General features: G+C 38.0%; 2 protein-coding genes across 3 annotated transcripts; one reads left to right on the top strand and one right to left on the bottom strand.

The window, feature by feature from the left end:
• Positions 1 to 189: 189 nt before the first annotated feature.
• LOC122021467 lies at positions 190 to 13,460 on the top strand. The gene is made up of 16 exons (XM_042579586.1): positions 190 to 1,078; positions 2,422 to 2,565; positions 2,719 to 2,871; positions 3,075 to 3,190; positions 3,278 to 3,445; positions 4,695 to 4,925; positions 5,000 to 5,065; positions 6,458 to 6,764; positions 7,128 to 7,769; positions 8,288 to 8,341; positions 8,516 to 8,828; positions 8,924 to 9,203; positions 10,827 to 10,934; positions 11,330 to 11,608; positions 12,198 to 12,341; positions 13,056 to 13,460. The coding sequence occupies exons 1-16, from the start codon at positions 406 to 408 to the stop codon at positions 13,230 to 13,232; spliced, it is 3,855 nt and encodes a 1,284-aa protein (XP_042435520.1). The 5' UTR covers positions 190 to 405; the 3' UTR covers positions 13,233 to 13,460.
• Positions 13,461 to 13,979: 519 nt separating this feature from the next.
• On the bottom strand, positions 13,980 to 22,129 carry LOC122021478 (E3 ubiquitin-protein ligase UPL4-like). 2 transcript variants are annotated; one of them, XM_042579599.1, is made up of 17 exons: positions 21,402 to 22,129; positions 21,204 to 21,314; positions 20,998 to 21,114; positions 20,649 to 20,807; positions 20,371 to 20,532; positions 18,967 to 19,122; positions 18,777 to 18,898; positions 17,589 to 18,696; positions 17,334 to 17,394; positions 15,980 to 17,181; positions 15,663 to 15,890; positions 15,481 to 15,585; positions 15,241 to 15,321; positions 15,104 to 15,172; positions 14,885 to 15,013; positions 14,726 to 14,809; positions 13,980 to 14,452 (listed from the first exon to the last, which is right to left on the bottom strand). In XM_042579599.1, exons 1-17 carry the CDS (start codon positions 21,942 to 21,944, stop codon positions 14,387 to 14,389), a joined length of 4,503 nt encoding a protein of 1,500 aa, XP_042435533.1. In that variant the 5' UTR covers positions 21,945 to 22,129; the 3' UTR covers positions 13,980 to 14,386. The 2 variants fall into 2 exon arrangements, with proteins under 2 accessions (XP_042435533.1, XP_042435534.1); XM_042579600.1 differs by having other exon boundaries at positions 14,897 to 15,013.
• Between the last annotated feature and the right edge of the window lie 194 nt (positions 22,130 to 22,323).

The following is a 22,323-nucleotide window of genomic DNA, read 5'->3' as shown; positions in this document are numbered from 1 at the left end:
ATGTCATATTTAGGCAGTCCATAAAGAAAGCATAAAATTATATAAATTAAATGCAATAAAGTTGAGGATTCATTTTCTTTATCTTACGCAAATTTAAGCAGCAAATTTCTTAGAAATTACAAAAATAAAATAATAATGATAATTGATTTGATCAAAGTCAAAATCCAGCAGCAGCGTCGGATATTGTTTACTTGGGCTGTTCCACACGCTCTCGCCGACCAGAGTTACAATTCACCCAAAGGCGCTTCCCGTAATCCAAAGCTTTCGCCGTCGCTTTCCCTGCAACAAGACGGAAAGCCAACCCATCGCCTTCCCTAAAATCCAAATTTTCTCTCTTTAATTTGATCCGCTTAATGTGAAATCCGATCGACCCTGGCGGTGTTTAGGGTTGGATCCGGCCGCCGGATGGGAAACTCCCGCCGGTCGCGGACTTTCTTCGCCACGGACGACGTCCCCGCCGACCCCCAATCCGACCGCTACGTCTTTTCTAACCACCATCATTTTGGAGGAGGAGGAGGCGGCGGCGGCTTCGGCTTCGGCCGTGGACTTGACCACAAGTGGATGACTGTCATCGGCAGCGACGCCAAGTCGGGTGGCAAAATCGAGGAGAAGTACCTGATCGGGCGCGTTCTCGGCCAAGGCGAGTCCGGCGTCACCTACCTCTGCGTGGATCGTGACACCAAGGAGCGGTTCGCCTGCAAGACGATCCTGAAGCGCAAGTTGCGGACGATGGTGGACGTGGAGGACGTCCGGCGGGAGGTCGCCATAATGCGGCACGTTCCCAGGAGCCCCTGCCTCGTCGGGCTCCGGGAGGTGCGCGAGGACGACCGCGCCGTGCATCTGGTGATGGATCTCTGCGAGGGCGGGGAGCTCTTCGATCGGATTGTGGAGAGGGGGTATTACTCGGAGCGCGCGGCGAAACCCGTCGTTAGGACGATCGTTGAGGTTGTGCAGCTGTGCCACAAGCATGGAGTGATGCACCGTGATCTCAAGCCAGAGAACTTTTTGTTCGTTGACGACAAGGAGAACTCTCCGCTCAAAGCCATCGACTTTGGGTTGTCCATATTCTTCAAGCCGGGTGAGTCGATCTGTCCATTCAATCCTTGTGCATTTAGGAAATTACCAAATGAATTTGGTCAATGTTGTTCTCAAATCTTATTTCGTTAGGCACCATCATTGCAGAGTTCGTGCTGTTGATTAACTGTTCGATCCATGTCCGTGCTATTTTTTTTCCACAAACGTCAAACCTGGTTCTCATGCTCGAATCAAGAAGTTTTTGTTGCTGTACCGTGTTTGATAATTTTAAGTTCACTAAGTTTTCTTGCTTGTGCAATTGTCTTCTTGTAGTTTGGCATACTAGAGCTGCCTAATTGGATAACATCCTTGTATATTGCCATTTATGCCTAACTGTCTATATTTCTATAGGTCTTCCTATCATGTGATATAAGTCTTTGTGAGTTTGGATGGTTTTCTGATCTCCTATCTTTTCTTTAGTTCAGAAGTAGTGCATAAATTAATCACTGGGTACAAAACATGCTTAAATAGGTGATCACACTTCCAATCTACCATTGCCTCTTCCCATTCATCATATATCAATTGTTATCCACACTTTTCCATGATTTTCTTGATTGTGTAGTGTTTATTGATGGTTTATCATCTTGTTGTGTGGTTCCTGATTGCTTTAGTTTCTGTTTTTTCATTCTTCCTCCCAACTTCTTGATTGGCTGTGATTTATGATGGCTTGGTAGAAGATTGTTGAATGATTGCTATTCTAAGGAAAAATTCTAGGCCTTTGCAGCGACTGTCTTCATTTCAGAGACAGTATTATTCATTACCTACAAATCTACTCACAAATCGATACACAGAAAGATATATATAATCGGCAGTGGGTGTATATATAGAGCTTGCAAGAGAGTCAAGAGATATGAAACAAGAAGACAAACATCAATTCATATAAAAGCAGGATTAATTGATTGGCTCTATATTCATAGAAGATCACTGTGTAGGGGAATGTAAGAGTGTAAAAACTTAAAGGGCAATACAATAAATCTTCAGTGGGCACTCAATGCAGACTTGAGTTGAAGTATGCTAGGAAGTTGGATTTGTTGTATTAACATGTGTTCTTTTGGTGGATTTATAACATCATAAATTGCTCTCTTCATGCTTGGTGGTAGTTATATGTCTAGACTCCAGAATGGTAAGTCTTCTATTGTTATGCACTTTTACTTTGATCGATCCTGATTATTCCGTATAGCTACAATTTTAAAACTCACTGTACGATTCATAGGACTGAGGGTTAATAATTGCTTGTGATAGTATGAACTAGGAAGGTTTCTTTTATTTTTACGCATCAAGAACTGCATACATTTTTTTCTTTTTTATTTCATGAAACTTATTTTTCGTGATTTTTCTCTTTTCCAGGTGAAAGGTTTTCTGAGATCGTTGGTAGCCCAAATTACATGGCTCCTGAAGTTCTAAAGAGAAATTATGGACCAGAAATTGATATTTGGAGTGCTGGAGTGATTCTTTATATCCTCCTTTGTGGAGTTCCTCCATTTTGGGCTGGTAAGCAGACATTAATGAGACAATATGATTAGCTTCTAACTTCTGTTTATTTCTGCAACTCTGTGATTATTGTTTTTTCCCAAGTAAAATTGGTTTACTCTGTTAGTTCTGGGATAAATTTTCTGAAGAGACTATAATTTGTGTAAAATTTAGAAAACCAACAGCGGGTTGCACAAGACATTCTTCGAGGGGCTATAGATTTTGAATGTGAACCATGGCCAAGTGTTTCTGACAGTGCCAAAGATTTAGTTCGAAGAATGATGGAATCTGATCCCATGCTACGGTTAACTGCAAATCAAGTCCTTGGTATTATTATTATATTTTGGCATTGCTAATGTTATTAGACATGATAATTCATCAGATTCTTTTTCATATCTGCTGCTTTTATGATTTCTTATATGATCCAAGAAGAATGTGCAAGTTTTGCTCGTTGGGAATTGCTGAACATAGAAATCTTCTAGGTGCATTTTTCCCATAGTGGGTTGACAGATTGTCGTGTATAAATTCAGAGCACCCCTGGCTTCAAGATTTGAAGAAAGTTTCAGATATACCTCTCGGTGATGTAATCAAGTCTAGGCTCAAGGACTTTTCAAGTATGAACAGATTTAAAAGGAGAGCTTTGAGGGTTTGTTGCAAAATAATCATACAGTTAAATATTCCAAATGGTATCTATTACCTTAGTCTATCATAATTGTTATTTGCAATTGATTAGGTTATTGCTGATCACTTATCCACTGAAGAAGTTGATGATATTAAGGAGATGTTTAAGATGATAGACACTGACAGTGACAATATTGTTTCCCACGATGAACTCAAAGCTGGGCTTGCTAAGTTTGGTTCACACTTAAGGGAGTCCCAAATACAGATGCTTATTGAATCTGTAAGTATACTCTACATATGCAGTTGAGTTCCCAGTTCTATCTTCTTGAAATTCTGGACCACAATGGACCAAGGAGGTAAGGAACCAAGGGCATTGCTAAAAACTTGAGTTTGATTTCATGATGTGGTAGCTCCTGGTGCATGTCTTGGTTTAAACATAATTAAATTAAGCATATAATCTTTATATAGGAAATCCTCAACCAAAGATTTCTGAGCATTTGGAGTTTTGTGCTCAGTTACAATTTTGGTCCGGCATTCAAATTGACCCAGATCAACCAATTTATTAAGCTTGGCTGAGTTTTCTTTCTCATGGTCTGCACCCAAGGAGCAACATTGTTTTTTCTTTGTCAGAAGTCATTTGAACTAAATATTCATTTTCCAGCTACCTGTGTATGTTGAATCAGTCTGCTCGTTCGAGCAGCATGCTTCAAGTTAATAGAAGTATATAGAAAATAGAAGTAATACTTGGAAATTTTAACTTGCTCTCTTTCAGCAAATTATGAACCAGGAAGTGCCACATCAACAGCTATGACATGAGTTGCTTTACATAAAAGTTACTAAGAATCAGTTCCTGACTTCCGGTACTTTGTTTGCAATATGGTTTGATAATTTATAAAAAAAATTGTAAAGATGATATCTATCCTGTTCCACGGATCTGATAATTTAAAAAATTAGCAAAGTTGTAAAATAGACAAGTACCAAGTTTTTTCTCTAATGTTTCTTATCTGAAGGTTCAAGACACTGTTAAACTTCCTATTTCCTACTGTTTTCAATGATAACTCGAGTATGCATCAGTTAGTAAAGACACTTCTTAATATGATAACAATATTGACAGGCCAACACCCATCAAAATGGAAAAGTAGGGAGATTTGTTTATAGGCTTACTGAAATTTCAGGTCTGCATAAAGTTCCATGATCAGTTTCTTAACTGAAGTTCTTGATGACGCCAAGAACCAGACCTTAAATCAAAGTTGTTAATTTAAGAAAAAATGGATTCAATTTGCCAAATCTCATGATACTGCAATGTCCTTTTCTGCTTATTATTGTTTGTACTTGTTTAAGAGTATAGATTCAGTGTTCTGATGAGTCTTCTCATTTCTGAAGTTACTTTGTATACTTTTTCTTGAGCAGAAGAAACTTCTATGCTCTTTAGTCTCCAACACATTGTATTCATTTTGTTTCCTTGATGTTCTACTCGCTAGCAGATAACTACATTTTACAGAATCTGATCATTTGAATGTGCCAATCAGGTCGATGCCAACGGGAAGGGTACCTTAGGTTATGTGGATTTTATAGTTATTTCCCTTCACTGGCAAAGGATTCTAAATGACGAGCATCTTAGAAAGGCCTTCTCCTTCTTCGACAAAGATGGGAATGGCTTTATTGAACCTGAGGAACTTCGTGAGGCACTAGCCGAAGATGGAACTTGTGATAACAAGGAAGAGACAAAGGACATCTTGCAGCAACTTGATACCGATAAGGTAACTATCTCTTGCTTCACTTGTTACAAATATTTCACCTTCCTCCTTACTAATGTTTCGCCTTTACACAATAGGATGGGCAAATAGGCTACGATGAATTTGTGCTGATGATGAAGACGGTAACAGATTGGAGGAAGGCCTAGAGGCGGTGATCTTCGAAACGAAGGAGATTGATGATCAATGGATGCTAAGGTTCGGGAAACAATATTCGTATATTTGATGCACATGTTATTTAGTCCGAGTGGGTGAGCTTGGTTGATTCATCTGGGGGGTTAGCTCGCTCTACAAGTTCTTTCACTACCGTGATAATAACCATTTGCTTCCCTTGATGGTAACATTTGCCGAATCAGTTGCAAAAAATGTTGTACGTTATGGGATTTGTTCTATAAGTAAACCAAAAAAAAAAGAGTCGGATGTTTTCTTATATAAAAACGTTAATTTTTTTTTGTTAAAAAAAATCTACTTTCTCGATGCGATCTAGTTCATTGGCAACTGTTTTAATAGCAAAATCTCACCTTTTCTCTGAGTTAGTTGATGCTTAGGGTTGACTGTAGGCCCAATTTTGTTCTTCCTGATGGATAATGTGCAAGGTATATTCCAAGTATTATTCCCATTCAAATTTGAGAACATGAGGCGGAATGGGGTTGACTTTTTGACTTGGTCACGTTGAATAATAAGTTTATGATGATAAAAAATGAATACGTCTCTAATATCTCTGTCAATTTGTCTCAGGATCAATACGGAGGAGATAAATTACGGAAGGTTATTAGTCTTTGGAATTTGGAATAATGATTAACACATAAGAGAGGTATTTATCATGATTTTACCAAGATTCGAATCCTAAATTTCATGTTGACAATATCTTATACGTTAGTCATTAGATTCATCTTAGAGGACGAGAACAACAAGCCCATGCTTTCACTACAAAGTGACACGATATATAAATACAATCTGATAATCTTGCAGATGAGCTTTAAAAGGAGGATTAGAATTTTTGCAAGCTTAATCAAATTAATATTTTTACTCGTTTAATTAAATTATCAAAAAAAAATACAATAAAGACCGAGAAGGATGAAGAAAAGAAAAAGTCAAAAGATTTGCAATAAAGTCAATATATTATTGCGTTGATTTAATAAAGAGTGTGGGGGTCCGCGTGGGTTGTCACTGTCGATAGAAAATCCGATTTGTCCCCACCCAACTCCACCGGTCCGCGACCACCACAAGTGGGACCCGCCTGGACCGCTTTTTCCGATTCACTGCAATGTGGTAGCAGAGAACTTCGATTAAGGACACGCGTCGATTGAAGGTAGATTGGTCTAGGCTGTTGAAGTCGAAGAGACCTTTTGATGCAGGTTTTTATGCGATTTATTTACAATGTAAAGTGGATTGGATCTGCATAGTAGCTGACCGGCTCCGTCGTCTAAACGATATCTCCGAAGAATCCGAACCGGATCAGGATCCGAATTGGAATCCATACCCACCGCCTCCGCTCCTCCCTTCTTCTTCGTCGTCCTCTTCGCTTCGAAGTTTAGCATGAGGCTTGGAGACCTGGGCGACCTCGGATGGCGGCGCCGCGGGTGGAGGTGGAGGACGTGATCGAATTCCTCAGGTTGCGCGGTTTCTCCGCCGCCGCCGCCGCACTCCGCGACGACGCACTTTCTCGCCTCCCCGCCGGCGAGGCAGCCAACCTTGACCTTGACCTCAACGCAGGGTTCGATCTCCCGCCCCTGAAGCTTTCTCCTCCGTCCCGTGTAGGTGCAGTCGGCTTCGAGAGTTCGCTTCCCAGCGCCTCCTCCAGCTCCTCCGACGCGTTCGTCAGCATCAACTCTTCGCCTTCGGGTAGGCTGGTTTTTGACTCGGGGATTTATTTGATCTCGGCGCCCACTGTATACCGTCGCTTCTTGCATGATGATTTGACTTGCTTTCTCGCATCTCTGCTCTCCAATGTGTTGTTCTTGCCCATGGATTCTCTACCCCAAAACTGAATTTTTTTTAAAAAAAACGAAAAAAGCACACTTTCTGTTTACTTGAAGTGTGAACTTCAATTGGAAATGAACTGGCACAAATGGAATTTATTTATCGTATCAGATTGTTAAACTGTCTTCTGTTCTCACCATTTTCTTTAAGATTGTAGCTAGAATTCACATTTTTAACTGAATCCGAGTGATATAATTTTTCAATTTCTTGGATTTATTGGAACAGAGCTTTTGAATCCCTACGGAGTCTGGTCACCAGCTCGGTCTAGATCGGATGACGAGTCAACTGATGGACACTCGAACTTTGGGACCGCCCGAGAGTACAATAATTACTGGTATGATGACCAGCTTGGAGGATATTACAATAATCCCTTCTTCGTGCAGAATGATTCTGGCCAATTACACATGGAGGACAAGTTCATTATGTCTGGACAGGGAAAGGAGCTGTTTGAGAAGCAAACTCAAGATAGGTTTGATGTTGTAGCAAACGATCATAGGCATGAGCATGACAATGTTAACTGTGAGGGATGCGTTGATATCTACAATTGCCCTTTCCCAATTTGTGATTGCTGCCGTGGATCAAAATTACATGAAAGTGGTGACGTTGCTGAAATGGTGAGAAGTTCAAGCTTTGCTATTTATGGCCGCTATCAGATCTTGGATGACCAGATGGAGAAGTTGGATGAATGTGAAGGGAATGAGTTCCAATTCAAAGGGGTACGTGATCTGCCAGATTCCATTGTTCTAGAACATGATTTGTTTCACGATAAAAGTCAAATTGAAGGCAAAGAATGTGTAGAATCAGATTTGGCAGAGGAAAAACTGCAGACATTTAATGCCAATGCAGCTGATGATAGTGGTTGTACAAGTGAGTTTTCTTCACATTGCTTATGTTCTATTTGTATTGAAATTCTTATATAATAAATATGATCATTATGGGTTTAACCATCCTTTTTTTTAAGCAAATGTGTTGCTTGATTTCGGACTGCCTAACTTATGTGAAGTCCACTGTTGTAATAGGACTATGATTTGATTTCAGACTCACAAGCGGGTGGGTCTGTGCTAGTCTGTCTAAAAAGAAATATTTAGTCTTCTATGATCCTGTGGATTTTTTTTCCCCATAGATAGTAGCTACACATCTTAGCATGCTGCCTACTATACTAGTACAGACCTAGCCATTCGTATCGGAGTTGGACCATGACTTTTAGCTCTTGATTTTAGCCTTGTTCTTTGCATGTTATGCTGTTTAATCTCACCTAAAATGTTGTCCATTTCTATCTCATCCAGTTTGTAAGTCTTAGATTCTCTTTAATAAGATGATATGTATGCTTATCTAGTGGCAGATTATGGACATCACATGGAAACTTAATTCAATATTTGACTTAGGTCATGGCCAATTTTCTCCAATTGCACAAATGGCTTGTACTTTACAGGAATTTGGTAAGATGATGCTTTTAAATCTTCTATCATGCCCATTCTATTGCACTTCATGTGTCTATATATATATATTCTGAAGGGGAATGAGTTTTGTGGCTTTCACTGTGCCATATTGACTTGCATTTGTTTTCCTTTGTTGATTTTTTTTGTTCTCATTCAAATTTGTATGCATTCCAGAGTCTGAAACAAAAATAAATAGGGATATTGTAGAAGATTCATATGACAGAAACTTAATTTGTTTGAGCAAGAGAAATGATGGGGGATTACAAACTGAATCTTTTAGTTTACCTCCGTTTGAAGAGGTATTTAAACGAGATGCTAATTCTGCCTATGAACATTGGGATCACAAGACAACTGACAAGAAACTAGAGGTATCTGGAGATGTTGACATGGAATTAGAGGGCAATATTACTGATGAGCTTCATTTTCCTACTTCCTGTGAAGATGAACTGGAAATATTTGACTTGAGAATAATTCACCGGAGGAACAGGTTTCACTTCATAATTTCCTTCTAAATCTTCCATCTGTAAAAAAAATTGGAAAACCTTTACAAAACCAGTACTGAATTTTAGACATCAACTACAGGACTGGCTTTGAAGAAAATAAAGAGTTTCCAATTATCCTGAAATCAGTTGTAGCAGGCAGATACTATATCACACAGTATCTTGGTTCAGCTGCATTTAGCAAGGTTGTTAAGGCGCATGACCTACATACAGGAATGGATGTATCCCTCAAGATAATAAAGAATGATAAGGATTTCTTTGATCAGAGTTTGGATGAGATTAAACTTCTCAAGTTTGTTAACAAGCATGATCCTTCTGATGAGCACCATCTATTGCGCCTTTATGACTACTTCTACTATCAGGTATAAGTACTTTTGTATATATTTTGTCTTTTTCCAGAAAAATTTTCATTTATATATGTTACTTCAGTTGAAAACACTTGTTTCCTTGTTCCTCGTTCCATATTATTCTCTCTTCATTAGTATACAAATCAAGGGTTCGTATTTGTTTGTAGCTGTTCTTTTACTTGCAATCTCTGTGGAGGGGAAGATCCCCACCTATATATTGCTAAGCAAGATTATGTCCAGTATATGGAATGAGAAGATTGTTTGGGAGCAGCGGAAAAAGAGGGGGAAATTCTTAGGAATACACATGACAGATTGGATGTGTTAGCTTAGCTACAAGGGAGCTGATGCCTACAATTTCTATTGCAAGACAAGGACAATTAAAATGTTAGTATCGTAAGGTGCTAGTGTGTTGTTGTTTGTGTTAGGTATGTACGTAATGGAAATAAGAACAAAGACAAACACAATGCTAACACATTCGGTTTAATGTGATTTAGAGACTTCACTCTTACTCTATAGCACATGACTCATTAGGTGAGTCACTCTTGAATTTTTCTACTAAACCACCCATTTACAAGAGGTATTATTGTAAATCTCGTACATTATAGTGATCACAGCTCAACACAATAAATCTAAATAGCTAAGTATAAGAGAGATTACTTGGCAATTTGAGTTGATGCCTTCAACTTTATCCAAACCCCTGGAGACCTTTGAGCATTGTAAGCACAATACAAGAGGATTTAATAAACTTATTCAAACAACTACTATTAGCTCAGTTTATATAGAATTGACCCAACGCCTCTACTGATCAGTCAAAAGTAGTCGTTATGCAACCAAAGGCTGGCTGGGCAATTGGCTGGATTCTGTTTCAATCAATTGGAGCCCGAACACAAATATCTTGTTCTATGAACCTTGGTGTTTAGCCGACTTTCAAGTTGATCAAACACTCTAGTCGACTAAGACTCACCTCCAATTGACTAAATTTGCTTGAAGATTTCAACTTTATTCGGGTTACACTCTCATAAGGCTACGCAAAGCTACTCCTTGCCAACAAGGGACCAAAGCCTCTCACAACATGCAAATACATGGTTGGAAGGTTGACTCAGTTTCTGAAGATGCACAGTCAAATATATCTGTTTACAGTCCAACTAGAGATTGTGCAAGTCATATGCTCTTGGTGGCTCACTTGCTTATCAATAGAAGGTTGTTTACTAACCAATATAGATATATGTGTTGAGAGAACATCAGGCAGTGTTGTGTCCATAATCTTGGCCTTGACCACAAGGTGGTTAGTATTGGTGGTCAGCCACTTGGCATCATGTGAGGCAGTGAGGGCAATGATCTATGGGTGGGCTGGTTCAGAATTCCTTTGTGGTTTAAAATTTGTATTGCATGATCACTTTGAAGTTATTTCAATACTAGCTGAAGTAATTCATTATCTGAAAATTTGGAACATTATTAACCTGCTTTCTCTACATGAATGGTTGAATTTTGTGTTATCTTGCTATTTACATCAAGATGCATTCCTTTTTCTAAATATTTGTCATGCCCTCATAGTAATATGCTGGTTTGAGTTTTCTTCACATGCTGATTGTAGTTGATAAACAAAATTCCTTAACATCTTTCAGTTAAATGCTGCAGGAACATCTTTTCATTGTTACAGAGTTGCTACAAGCTAACTTGTATGAATTTCAGAAGTACAATCACAAATCTAGTAGTGTGGAATACTACACATTGCCCAGAATACAGGTACATGATCTACACATTGTAGATCATGATAATTTGATTTGTTATTCTGTATTTGTCAACTAATACAAAGATTTTTGTTTAAGTAATCTAAACTCTCTATCTGGAATTTAAAGATGACAAAAGATGCATAAAGATTATGATATTAAAAAATTTGCATTTTTCAGTCTTTAATCTAAGAATCAAATTCTGTCCATAAGACTCGCAACTTTGAATTTCATCAACATCCTTGTCATAGCATTTTCTAAATTTAGGAACCAATTCCTGAATCTATAAAATAGTTGTTTTGGATCCTAGAAGCTTTTAGAGTTGTATTTGAAAATTCATTTCTATGATAATCTGTTTGAGATTGTTTATTCTTTGATAACAGTTCACACTGTATTATTCTTCTCTGACAGGCAATAGCTCGACAATGTCTAGAGGCATTAGAATTCCTCCACCATCTAAGGATAATTCATTGTGATCTGAAGCCTGAGAATATCCTCATTGAGAGCTACAGCAGATGTGAAATTAAGGTTATTGATCTTGGAAGCAGTTGCTTTGAGTCAGACAACTTATCTGTATATGTGCAGTCTCGTTCTTATAGAGCCCCTGAAGTTATCCTAGGTCTCCCTTTTGGTCAGAAGATTGATATTTGGTCCCTTGGTTGCATCCTTGCTGAACTGTGCACTGGTGATGTAAGTTTTATGGTTCCAAGTTAAATCTATAAAATATACTTGAACTTCATATTATATACTCTTCTTCACGTATTGGTCAAGAGCATAAACCTTTTATGACTAGTGACAAAGAAACATAATCACATTACTTTTAGTCGCAGCACAAACCTTCAATTTTTGCCTTTGGAGTATGATACAACTATACTTTATCCACAGATAAAACATATTGTTTAAGCAGTATTGTTTATGGTTTGGTTTCTTTTGTATCAGTGCTAGGCTGCTAGCTACCAATCGGTTGGAAATTTCAGTCTAGTAAATTGTTGGAATAAATCAAATTAGTTTAAACATTGATCAATGTCTCATGTGTCTGGTAAGAGTTGTCTACCCTTAATAAGCTTGAGATATGGAGTCATCCCACCTGTTCCAAAAGGCGTTGACCTAGCAATTAACATTTTTTCTTTAGTTCTGAGGACAAGTTCTAGCTAGCAATAAACATTTTGGTGAGCTAGCAATAAACAAAAGTGTTTTTGTTTCTTTTTTTAATTTTCATGCTAGCTCTTTATTGATATTCCACCGGACTATTTACAGTCCTAAATTTTTGCTACATCAGGTGCTATTTCCAAATGACTCGGTACCCTTGATACTTGCCCGGATGATGGGGATCCTTGGTCCAATTGATGAGGAGATGCTTATACTGGGAAAGGAAACAAGCAAATATTTCACTGAAAGTTTTGATCTTTATCACGTGAATGAGGTCTCTTCCTGTCTTCCATATTGCAAATGAATATTAATTGCTGGTCTTTTCCCACTTGTATTTTTCATTCTAAATTGTGCCTGATAGATTTGGTAAGATAATATTTCATTATAAATGGTAACAGAGAAACAAGAATGCAGAATAGCAGAAACCTTCATGTATCGATTTTTTTATGAGATTTATTGTCAGAGTAATTTATTAAGGAACAAAAAATAGGTAGCATACTCCATCTATTTTGGAAAATAATTGAACATACACTTGAGGGGAAAAGATGAAAACCCAGTTAGTTAAATCAGAGGTAAAGGAGTCTTGATATGATATGATCAGACTGACAGTCTCACAAGCAGAGTTTCACATATTTGTCCATTGTTTTACCCTGGGTTTGCAAGTATGTCATTGGTATATCTTGCTATGGTCAAAGATTCAGTAAAGTATGACATTGTTTTACCCAGGTCCATTATTTCAATTTGCCTAATATTAGAGAATGTGGGTTAAATCAGTAATCTTACATATATGCCTATGTAAGAATTGAGTGTTAACAAAATCTTGCTTAAGACATTTTTGTGAAATGGGAAATCTATTTGAAATCGCCATCAACTGTCTGTTTTATTGACACAGTAGCCACCTGCAATCTAACGATAGCAATCTGCTCTTTCAAGTTAGTTGGCATGAACTCTTCGCGTGCAGCACTTAAGTTTTCCATCTTTTTTTCAGGAAACGCGCCAGGTAGAGTACCTGATACCAGAGACATCCTCTTTGTCACAACAGCTGCAAAATTCGGATGCCGAATTTGTTGATTTCCTTTCTTATTTGCTCCAAACAAACCCTAGGAGGAGGCCCACAGCCAGTGAAGCGCTAAAACATCGATGGCTTTCCTTCTCATACCAGTGAAAAATGAGATTTTGTACTTTTGCTGGCATGCTCACATCCAATTGGATGTCTAGAGCAAAAGCTTTTAGTAATTACTGTGGTTGCTGTTGCTGCTGCTGCAAGTGTGCAGTTTGGGCATCTAATTTTACCACAGGAACTACAAGTATAGACCATGTAAATATTTCATAATTGTGCCTTTGTTTAATCCTGAAAGGAAAGTGTTGTGTGATTAGGTAATCAACTACAGCATCTGGATATCGAGTTGATGTTCCATCGTATGCAATTCTCTAATTCCTGGAGAGTTTCCAGCTCCTATAGAATTGATCTCTGCCTGTAATTTTTTGTTCACGAATCATAGGAAGTTGTGTTGGCATGTCTTGGCATTTCATCATGAAACTCAGAAGGTAAGAAGAATATCAAATATTTAAATTTCATTTCTTGAAATTGTTTTGTATACCTTCTTGATGAATGGTATATTTTTTGTAAGATCATGTTTCAACAATATGTTCAGAAAGATTATATGGACTATTTTTTTTAGCAAGAATTCTAAACCCTCACATATTATTTTTATATCACACGCGCTGTCAACTGCTGAGCTACAACTATTGATTGATGAAGCTTTCACAAATGAATACAAGATATTCGACGAGCCAATCACAGTTGTCACTTGAAAATAACAAGTTAAATGTTGAGTTATAGGAGGACAAACTCATGATAGCATGACTTAGCCGGTATCGGCACAATTCCAGATTAAAAAAAACATGGCAATAGAACTTCAAAACGTTCCAACAAAAATAACAGGGTTCCATGTACTTGCACGAATAAACATGACTTTTTAGTGAGTTTGGTAGGTCCTTATCTGCATTGATGTGCTTGCACTTTAGGAATAAATGAGTAATTGAGCTTAACTACTCCTTGTTTACAATTCCTGTGCTTGCTTTGTAGGAAATGAACATGACTTATTGAGACTAATAATTCATTTACAATTCCTTTGCTAAAACCTACACGGCCTAACTAAGACTGAACTATGCACAACTAATTGTGTGCCTGATATGGCTTCCTCTTGCAGCTAATGTACAATCTGCCCGCCCTATATATGTACAGCATCACCAAACTTCTGATTTTGAGTCGTATTCATAGAATGAACTAAAAATTCTCTTTTTGCAGCTGATCAGCTACGAGAGGTGAAACGATCCCTGACCTTCGGATATCGCGTATAACAATCTCTCTCTCATTATGTCCTGCAGTAGGGTTGAGACCTGATTAGTATAACAGTGAAATATTCATGCGACGTACTTAAAACCATTCATTCACCAGGCCTGTTAAAACTATAGACTGGTATGGTTGAGTTTGTTTTTGAGTAGATTATCGGCCAAAAATCAAAAGAAATCGTATTTTCAAATATCCCTACAAATTGCATTTTTTTCTAATTCAACTAAGGTATGAGCACTCTCTCGTAGCAATCTAGAGTTATGAATATTCAAGTATATGGATCAAAAATAAAACGAATGTACCTTGGATGAGTATTGGGGGAGCTTTAGATAATTAGCACAAGTCATGACACTGGGCAAGCCCAGATCAGCTCCAAAATCAGAGTGCTGCAATAAAGAATAAGAAGTGAATTGTTAGTCACAAAGATACTGTCAGTGCATTGTCCAACCATGTAAACAGACCTTCCGAACTACCGTTAGTTTTGGGTTAAGGGCAGCCAAGCCTCCGTGGGCGAGACGAGGAGCTCCAGTTACGAATTGCAAGAAAGCTCTGCGCTGATCATAATCAAATTCTTGAATGATATCTAACAACTGCAAAAGAGAGAAACAGAGTGAATTAACATGACAGAAAATAGAACATTTCTATCTGAAACTTTGTAGAATTCTTCTCTGGATACTGACATCGATGGCCGTAGGGCTACTTGCATTATACCCATGGTCAAACTTAATGTGATCCACAAGCTCTGATAACTGTAAGGAAAGAAGAATCATAATCCATCCAGATTAATAACTAAAGAACAGAGTAAAATAGCACATACTTTCCAAGCGTCCTGTTCTCCACAAAGTAGCCCCTCCAAATCATCTTCAGTGAACATCTGAAGATATTTCAGAGGAAATACCTGGACACAAGGGAAAAGGTAAAATAAACTAAATTGAGGGGGTGATAAACATCTTCATTTGTTTTCTCCAAATGCAATAGTTGAAATATCAAGGTTATAATCATTATAATCCAAAACATGGTATGCAAAAAACCTGACCGAAAATAATGCAAACCTTACCTCATTAAATCCACACTTGAAGGCATTAATTTGTCTCGCAACTCCACTGCCAATTGTTGCATCTACCACCAGCGCAACATATTCTTCCAAGTTGTCAATATTCACCTATCAAGGAAACAATTAAAGATACCATAACGAAAATCACTTGAAACAATAAGTCATTGGCCTACTCCAAGTATTACCATCTTTACACTCTCTGATGCAAGTTCATAATAGGGGTAGCCTGGAAGAGTGAAATCAAGAGAGAGATCCTCTACGCTCATGTTCCTGTAATATAACTTTGATGGAACCGTGTTACTTTCTCCAGAAACTGATTCAACAAACTTTTTCCTATTGGCAAGAGCTCGAAACTCCAGTAAAATCCTTCCGAGTTCTGGGTCAAATGACTGGATATCACATATATTAAGCTCCTGAAAAAAATGTAGAAATCCACTTCATGGTTAGATTATAAATAAATATCTCAAAGAAAAGAAAAATTAGAAAAAAGAATCATATGTACCTGCTCGAGCATAATCTTATAGAAGGCTCTCGAAAGTGGTATATCCAACATCCTCCCATCTTTAATTGCCCTGGCTACCAGCATGCCGAGGAGGAGGAACTTTTCCTTCACATCTGAGAATTCAAAAGGATCTGACCTTGTTCTTGACCATGGACGAGGAAACAGTCCACATGGAGCAAACAAAAATGAAGAATCACCACGAGTGCTACTTTTACAGGAACAGTGATCCTCTCTCCACATACCCAATCCAGCCTTTTGAAATTCTCGACTTATTAGTGTGTAGAACTCCATTGTAGGACCTAGACCAGTACCAACTTCCTCTTCATATTCTACTTCAAGAGAGCCCTTACTTTGAGCATGTAATTTCATCATTTTTGCAGCACATTCAAGGATGCTGTTCCGGTCAACTTTAAACTTCTTGCGTGGGGGAGAACTTGAATAAGAGTGCCATTCGCTGGAGGAGTTTGAGCAGCTGCTACCTGAATGTAGCATGTTGCTGCGCTGATTTCTTAAAGAACCAAATGCTGTGAGGTAGAAGTACTTCAATCTTGCCTCAAAAGAAAATAAGAAAGGGCATGCATTCATTAACTGGCTACACCATGATGGAAAACAACCAGTTTGTAATACCAGATTGTCTCTCATTTGCTGCTCCAACTTATCAGTTAGCTTGCTACTCACAAACTCAACTTCTGGAACTGAAGAAGCTATCAACTTCAAATCATCAAAGTTATCTATTCTCCCCTCAGCAAATGCACCAATTCTTTCATCAGTCAACAATTCCAATGAAAAGCGGTTCAAGCCCTCCAATATTTTCCACATAAATAAAAAATCATATGAGGAATTCGCTCTATCAATGTTAGAAGGAAACTCAGCTTGTAATTTGGTAGGGAAAAAGGGAAGTTTCTGCCATGAGAACCCAAGCTTATTCAAGAAGAAATTTGACTTAGAAACCGAATCAAGCTTGTGGTTTTTGTCTGTTTTTTCTTCTTCAGCTATTTTATAGGTAAATACGTAAACTTGATCCCAGAATTTTGACCCCACTATTGTGACAACTTTTGAAGATATTTGATCCTCTAGAACTGCTTGATAAAGGGTGTTAGAGCGGTCAAGTTGTTTTCCTCTCAAGCTAAAAGATAATCTTGGCTTTGTGTTTGCAACACTTGGAGATACTATTGTCATTCTTCCTTGAGCAATATCCGTGTCTGAAAATTAATAGGGGAAAAAATGGAAAATGTGTTAACAAAAATGTAGGGGTTGGTTCTTCATACTCAGAAAGTCAAATTGACAGCAAAATACAAGTATTAGTAATAAGAGAAGAGATATCTCTCATCTTGGCAAGTTGGGGAAAGCTTACCAGATGACAATTTTTTGCTAATCTCTGCGGGTAAAAGTTGTCCCTCTTCACTTCTAATTACCTAAGAACAAGCAAATTCAAACAACTAAGAGAAAAGGTTACACCACACAAAGCAGTTGAGATTTTACTTTCCTTAAAAGACAAATTATATTACACCAAATCAGATGTTATTGTAGAGTAATGAACATTATTTATACTGAGATTCATCATCCAGAAACCGATATGTGCAAAAGAAAATAGATTAACAAACTGTACCTCTGATGAATTTGAAACACTTGTCCCATATGAGATGTTATTGTGTGTTTCTATACGACTCCTTTCTGAGGCATTCTGTAACCTTGAAGCTGTGAAGTCTGGTTTGCTGATATGGTTATCCACTGTCACTGTCGGAAGTATATGCTGGTTGCTAACTTTAGGCCAGAGATATGCTTCTACAACTTCTACTAAGGAACAAGAAATATCAACACTTAGAATCTTATCAAAGTCCATTAAATTTGACTCTTCTTTATCACGCACAAAGCGAACTTTTAGACAAGGGTTCTTAGTGAATCGTGTACGAGGGATATCTGTGTAACTGTCTCTTGGCTTAAACATTTGGCTTTTAAGAACAGGAAAGCTATCCAACGAAGACAATGCATTCAGCAGCTTCTTCACTAAGAAAAGCAAAATAGTTTCCATGCAACTTTGACTAGGCTTTGACAAGCAAATTGAAGCAAATATTTGGAATTTCTTCAGCACAGTTAGAATGTGATCTGATAAGCCAATATCATGAATTCCAAGCAGATACTTGTCATTGCATAAATAATGAGCCAGAGATCTAGCAATACCACTCTCAACAAACTCAAAAGTTGACAAAGGCTCTCCCTGAGAAATTTCTCTCATCACTTCATCTAATATTTGAGTCGAATATTGAAGGTCACCAACATCATTTAATTGTTTGTCCCCACTATCACTTAGCGCACTGCACAAAGTCTTGAGATGTTGAAGAGTTTTAGTACATGACATGTCAGAGTTGGCTACTCCATTGGCCAAATGGTAGCAATTTTTTATGTGCTTTACCAAATTTTGAACAGCATCCTCTTTCAGCATGCACGGTCTTACTTCATAAGGGTAAATGCTAGATGAAAAAAACACATAGCACAGGCATCTGGAAACATCTCTGGCATGTATTTTGTCATCTGAGTGTTGTGCAGATGCTGTGGATTCTTCTTGCATTAAAAGCATGTTGATAGCATAAAATACTCCTTCCTTGACAAAAGAGCTTAAGAAAACACCGGGAAGTTTTTGCATCAGAATCTCAACAATCTCCATTGTAGAAGTTAGTAGATGTATATCTTTTCTGGCCAACAGCCCTGCCAAAAAACTGTCACACAAACAATTATAGAGGATCAATCTTACAAGATCTCCACAAATGGCATTACTTCAAATATGTTGCATATTTACCTTGAGATATTTATATCTTTGATTGATTCCAAAAGCATATCAGGCGTGCTATAACGGGCAATACGTTTTATGATGGAAAGACAGGCATAGCATACACAATCATTTGCACCATTGTTCACAACCTGTACGAATGTGGAATACAAAGTTAGCATAATAATAAATACGTGATATATCACTTAGAAGAACAAACCTGGATGGAAGCTGGAAGAAATTCCAAAGAGAATTTAAACAAGAAATTGGATTCATCCATTAAAATCTTCTCCTCAGCTTGCATGTTTTGATTGTTTGGAACATTTCCCTCTCTTGGAGGAATTAGCAGGTTAGCTAACTTTAATGCTTTAAATACCTGCAGAAAATAGTTCCTTAACTCTAAGTAGAAATTAAAAACTCAAATAACAATTATGCAGAAACAATTTCCAAATCATATCAGAAAAAACTACACATTAAGCAAGAAATAATTACGGCGAAAAAAATCATGTTATGTGTTACGAAACATGTTATGTCAGCATTGGAACAAAACTTGTCTAACACAGTTATTTTACTAAAAAGAAACATATTTTGGGCAGCATCAAGCAATGCTGCAGAAATTCAGATGGTCTTAACGAAAATTAAAATTTCAATTACTATAATAATTATGCAATATATTTTTAGGAGATCATAATTATCAGAAGTTTAAAAGTGTTGAGATTAACTAAGTCATTGAAAAGAGTTTGATTTTTCTTTTAATGGGCACACAATCAGATTATTTCGACTGTACTGGCCAAGATGTGAATTTAATTAATTTAATTAGTTTTTGTATAAAGAAATTAAAGCACATGGATTCTCCAACTCTATATTAGAAAAGGTATACTAATTAATTTTTTATCTTGTGATAATCAACCAAAATGTCCACAAGTGGGTACTCTATTATATTAAGTATCAATTGAATTAACAATGTTGTCCCCCATTCTTTTTCTTTTCATAGAATTTGCGCATCATTCATACTTCACAAAGAACTCATGTACAATTGTATCTAATGCTAATTTTTTTTTGTATATTTTATCTAGTATTTCGATCCATCAAATTAATCAAAAACTATCCAACTTCCAATTTTCCTTTTCTAAAATTTGCCCATACTGTACCATCTAGCAGTCTTATAAAAAGCGAAATTTAAGTACAAGTCCCTGTAATTTGCCAATAATGTTGGTGACCGGCCCGACCCCACGGAAGTTTCCACCAGCCACCTTTGCCTCTTTCAACTTACCTTCGGATCAGATTTCTTTGAAAAAAAAGCAGACAGCAATAGTGTCCATGGTCGAGGAGAAACAGAAACCCATAAATAAAGATTAAGCCAATGGAACTCTTTATATTATGAAGAAGAATCCCAAATTATTGTTATTGACGAAGATAAGGGGTTGGATAGAAGGTATGGCATAGGGAAGCCCGCAACCAAATTTTAATGGCTCAGCTAATTGAGGACACAAGTATTCACGACAGTTTGGTAAATGAATGTCGACATGCATAAGTTTCAATAAGAATAACTCCAACGAAATTCCATGTAATAATATTTATAGATCTCATGAGGAATGGTGATCAAAGTAGAGAATAGAAGTACCTGACTATTTTGCACATCTTCAGTAGAAACAACCGCAGAGTTATCTGACACGTCAGAACCGATTAAGATGCTGCTCAAAGTTTTGCTGATACTAAGCTCAAATAGGGTCCTAACAGCTAGCTTAGAAGAAAAAGCGAGTCTGGTAAGAACACCCATTAAACCCTGAGAGTGGAGAACAACAAAAGGTAAACATGCCTGTGCATAATATAAGTCAAAATAAATGGCAAAGATAATCCGCAATTAAGGTAATTAACACCAAAAGGAAAAGGATACTTAACGGAAAAGGTCGAGCTGCTAAGTGACTTGTGATTATCATTAGCTAACAATTCCAAGGACTTCTGTAGCACCCCATGTTTGAACAGTTCATCCATAAAGTTAGGGGAATGGCGAACAGAGAAAACTATCCATTCCAGACACAAAGAAACAGTTTCAACCAGCTGCCACAATACAAGAGTAAAGCAGTTTAGCCAAACAAATATGTTAATCGATAATTAAGGAGGTCATAAATACAATAAACAGCCTATATAGTTGGTACTAACACAACTTGTTAACGTTGAAGTTGATAAATAAAGCAACAAAGAAGTCGAAAGCCTGAGGGATAAGCCACCGAATGGCCATGGCACTAACCTTCACGTTCTCATACTGGAGAAGACTGCATAACTTAGGGACTGCTTCCATTATAATTGATGAGCAATCAGGCGGAAGTTTCTTGCATATATTAGTTATTGTTGTAACCGCAACTTGCTAAACAATGCATATTGAGTTAACTTTCAATTTAACATACCATAGCTTCTAGACAGATAAAAGACAATAGAATATGCTCTTCTACTAACCTGAATATTAGATGGAAGGAAATCGATATAAGTTAAGACCGCATTAACAGTTCCCGCTTGTAAACATGCAACAGGTTGTTCCTTCGAAAGCTTCTCCAATGCTTCGAGACACTACTCAAACATGAATATAAAAATCATAGCAATCATACATAATAATGCAATTGTATATAAGAGGAAGAGTAAGAGCCACCTAGCTACCTGCTCAGCAACGTCCAAGTATTCGATAGCTAAAAGCTTTCCACAGAGGACAGGAATTGCGCCATGCCGCACGATTTCTTCGGCTATCGACGGCCTCACGTCGCAGAGATAAGTTAGCGCTCTTACAGCCTGAAGCAGGATCTTGGGGTTGCCATCCTTGGAAGCAAGATTCACTAGAGGCTGCACGAGCGCCTTCAAGCGGTAGCCCTGCGTGGCGTACTCCATGGCGGAGAGAACCTCGCAAAGCTCGGACAGGGTGGCCAGTTGCGCGGATTCCTCCGATCCATCAGCGGCGAGGGCAAGGACGACCTTGTGCATCCTCCGCATCAAGACATACTCATCCACGCCATTGAAGTTGAACGGATCATAACCGGGCAACTCATGGTCCGACGACTCGCCGTCGCCGTCCGAGACCAGGTCCTGGGATTTCGAGTCGGAGGAAGAGGAAGAGGAAGAGGAGGAGTGGTTGTCTGAGGAACTGCAATCCTGCCTATCCACTGTGAGTTCTTCATCACAATCCGTGCTCTTCTGATCACGATCCATGGCGCCGCCTTAACAAATAGCGATTGAAAACAAGAAAAAAAAAGGAATAAATCAACAGAGGGAAGAACGAGAGTTTGTGATCAGACACCGGAAGAAGAAGAAGAATGTGGCTTCGAGAGGCGATCGGATCGGATCGGAAGCGGCGAGACGACGACGAGGGAGGGTTTCGATCGCACTGGATGAGAAGAAAGCGTCGGAGTAGGAAATCGAGGGTCTGTTGTTACCTATTTATACATGGAATCTCTCGACTTTTTTTTATTCAGTTTGCAACGGAATTGGCCGAGTCTTAATTATCTACCCTTGCGCCTTCTGTTTTCCAATCTGTTTTATCTTTATCTCTTTTTTATTTTAATTTTATCATGAAATTATTATCTGATCC

This window comes from Zingiber officinale, chromosome 9A, assembly GCF_018446385.1.
Source record: "Zingiber officinale cultivar Zhangliang chromosome 9A, Zo_v1.1, whole genome shotgun sequence".
NCBI classification, from domain to species: Eukaryota; Viridiplantae; Streptophyta; class Magnoliopsida; order Zingiberales; family Zingiberaceae; genus Zingiber; species Zingiber officinale.
Note: the sequence above shows the minus strand (reverse complement) of the source record. Positions and strands in the feature narration are given on the sequence as shown.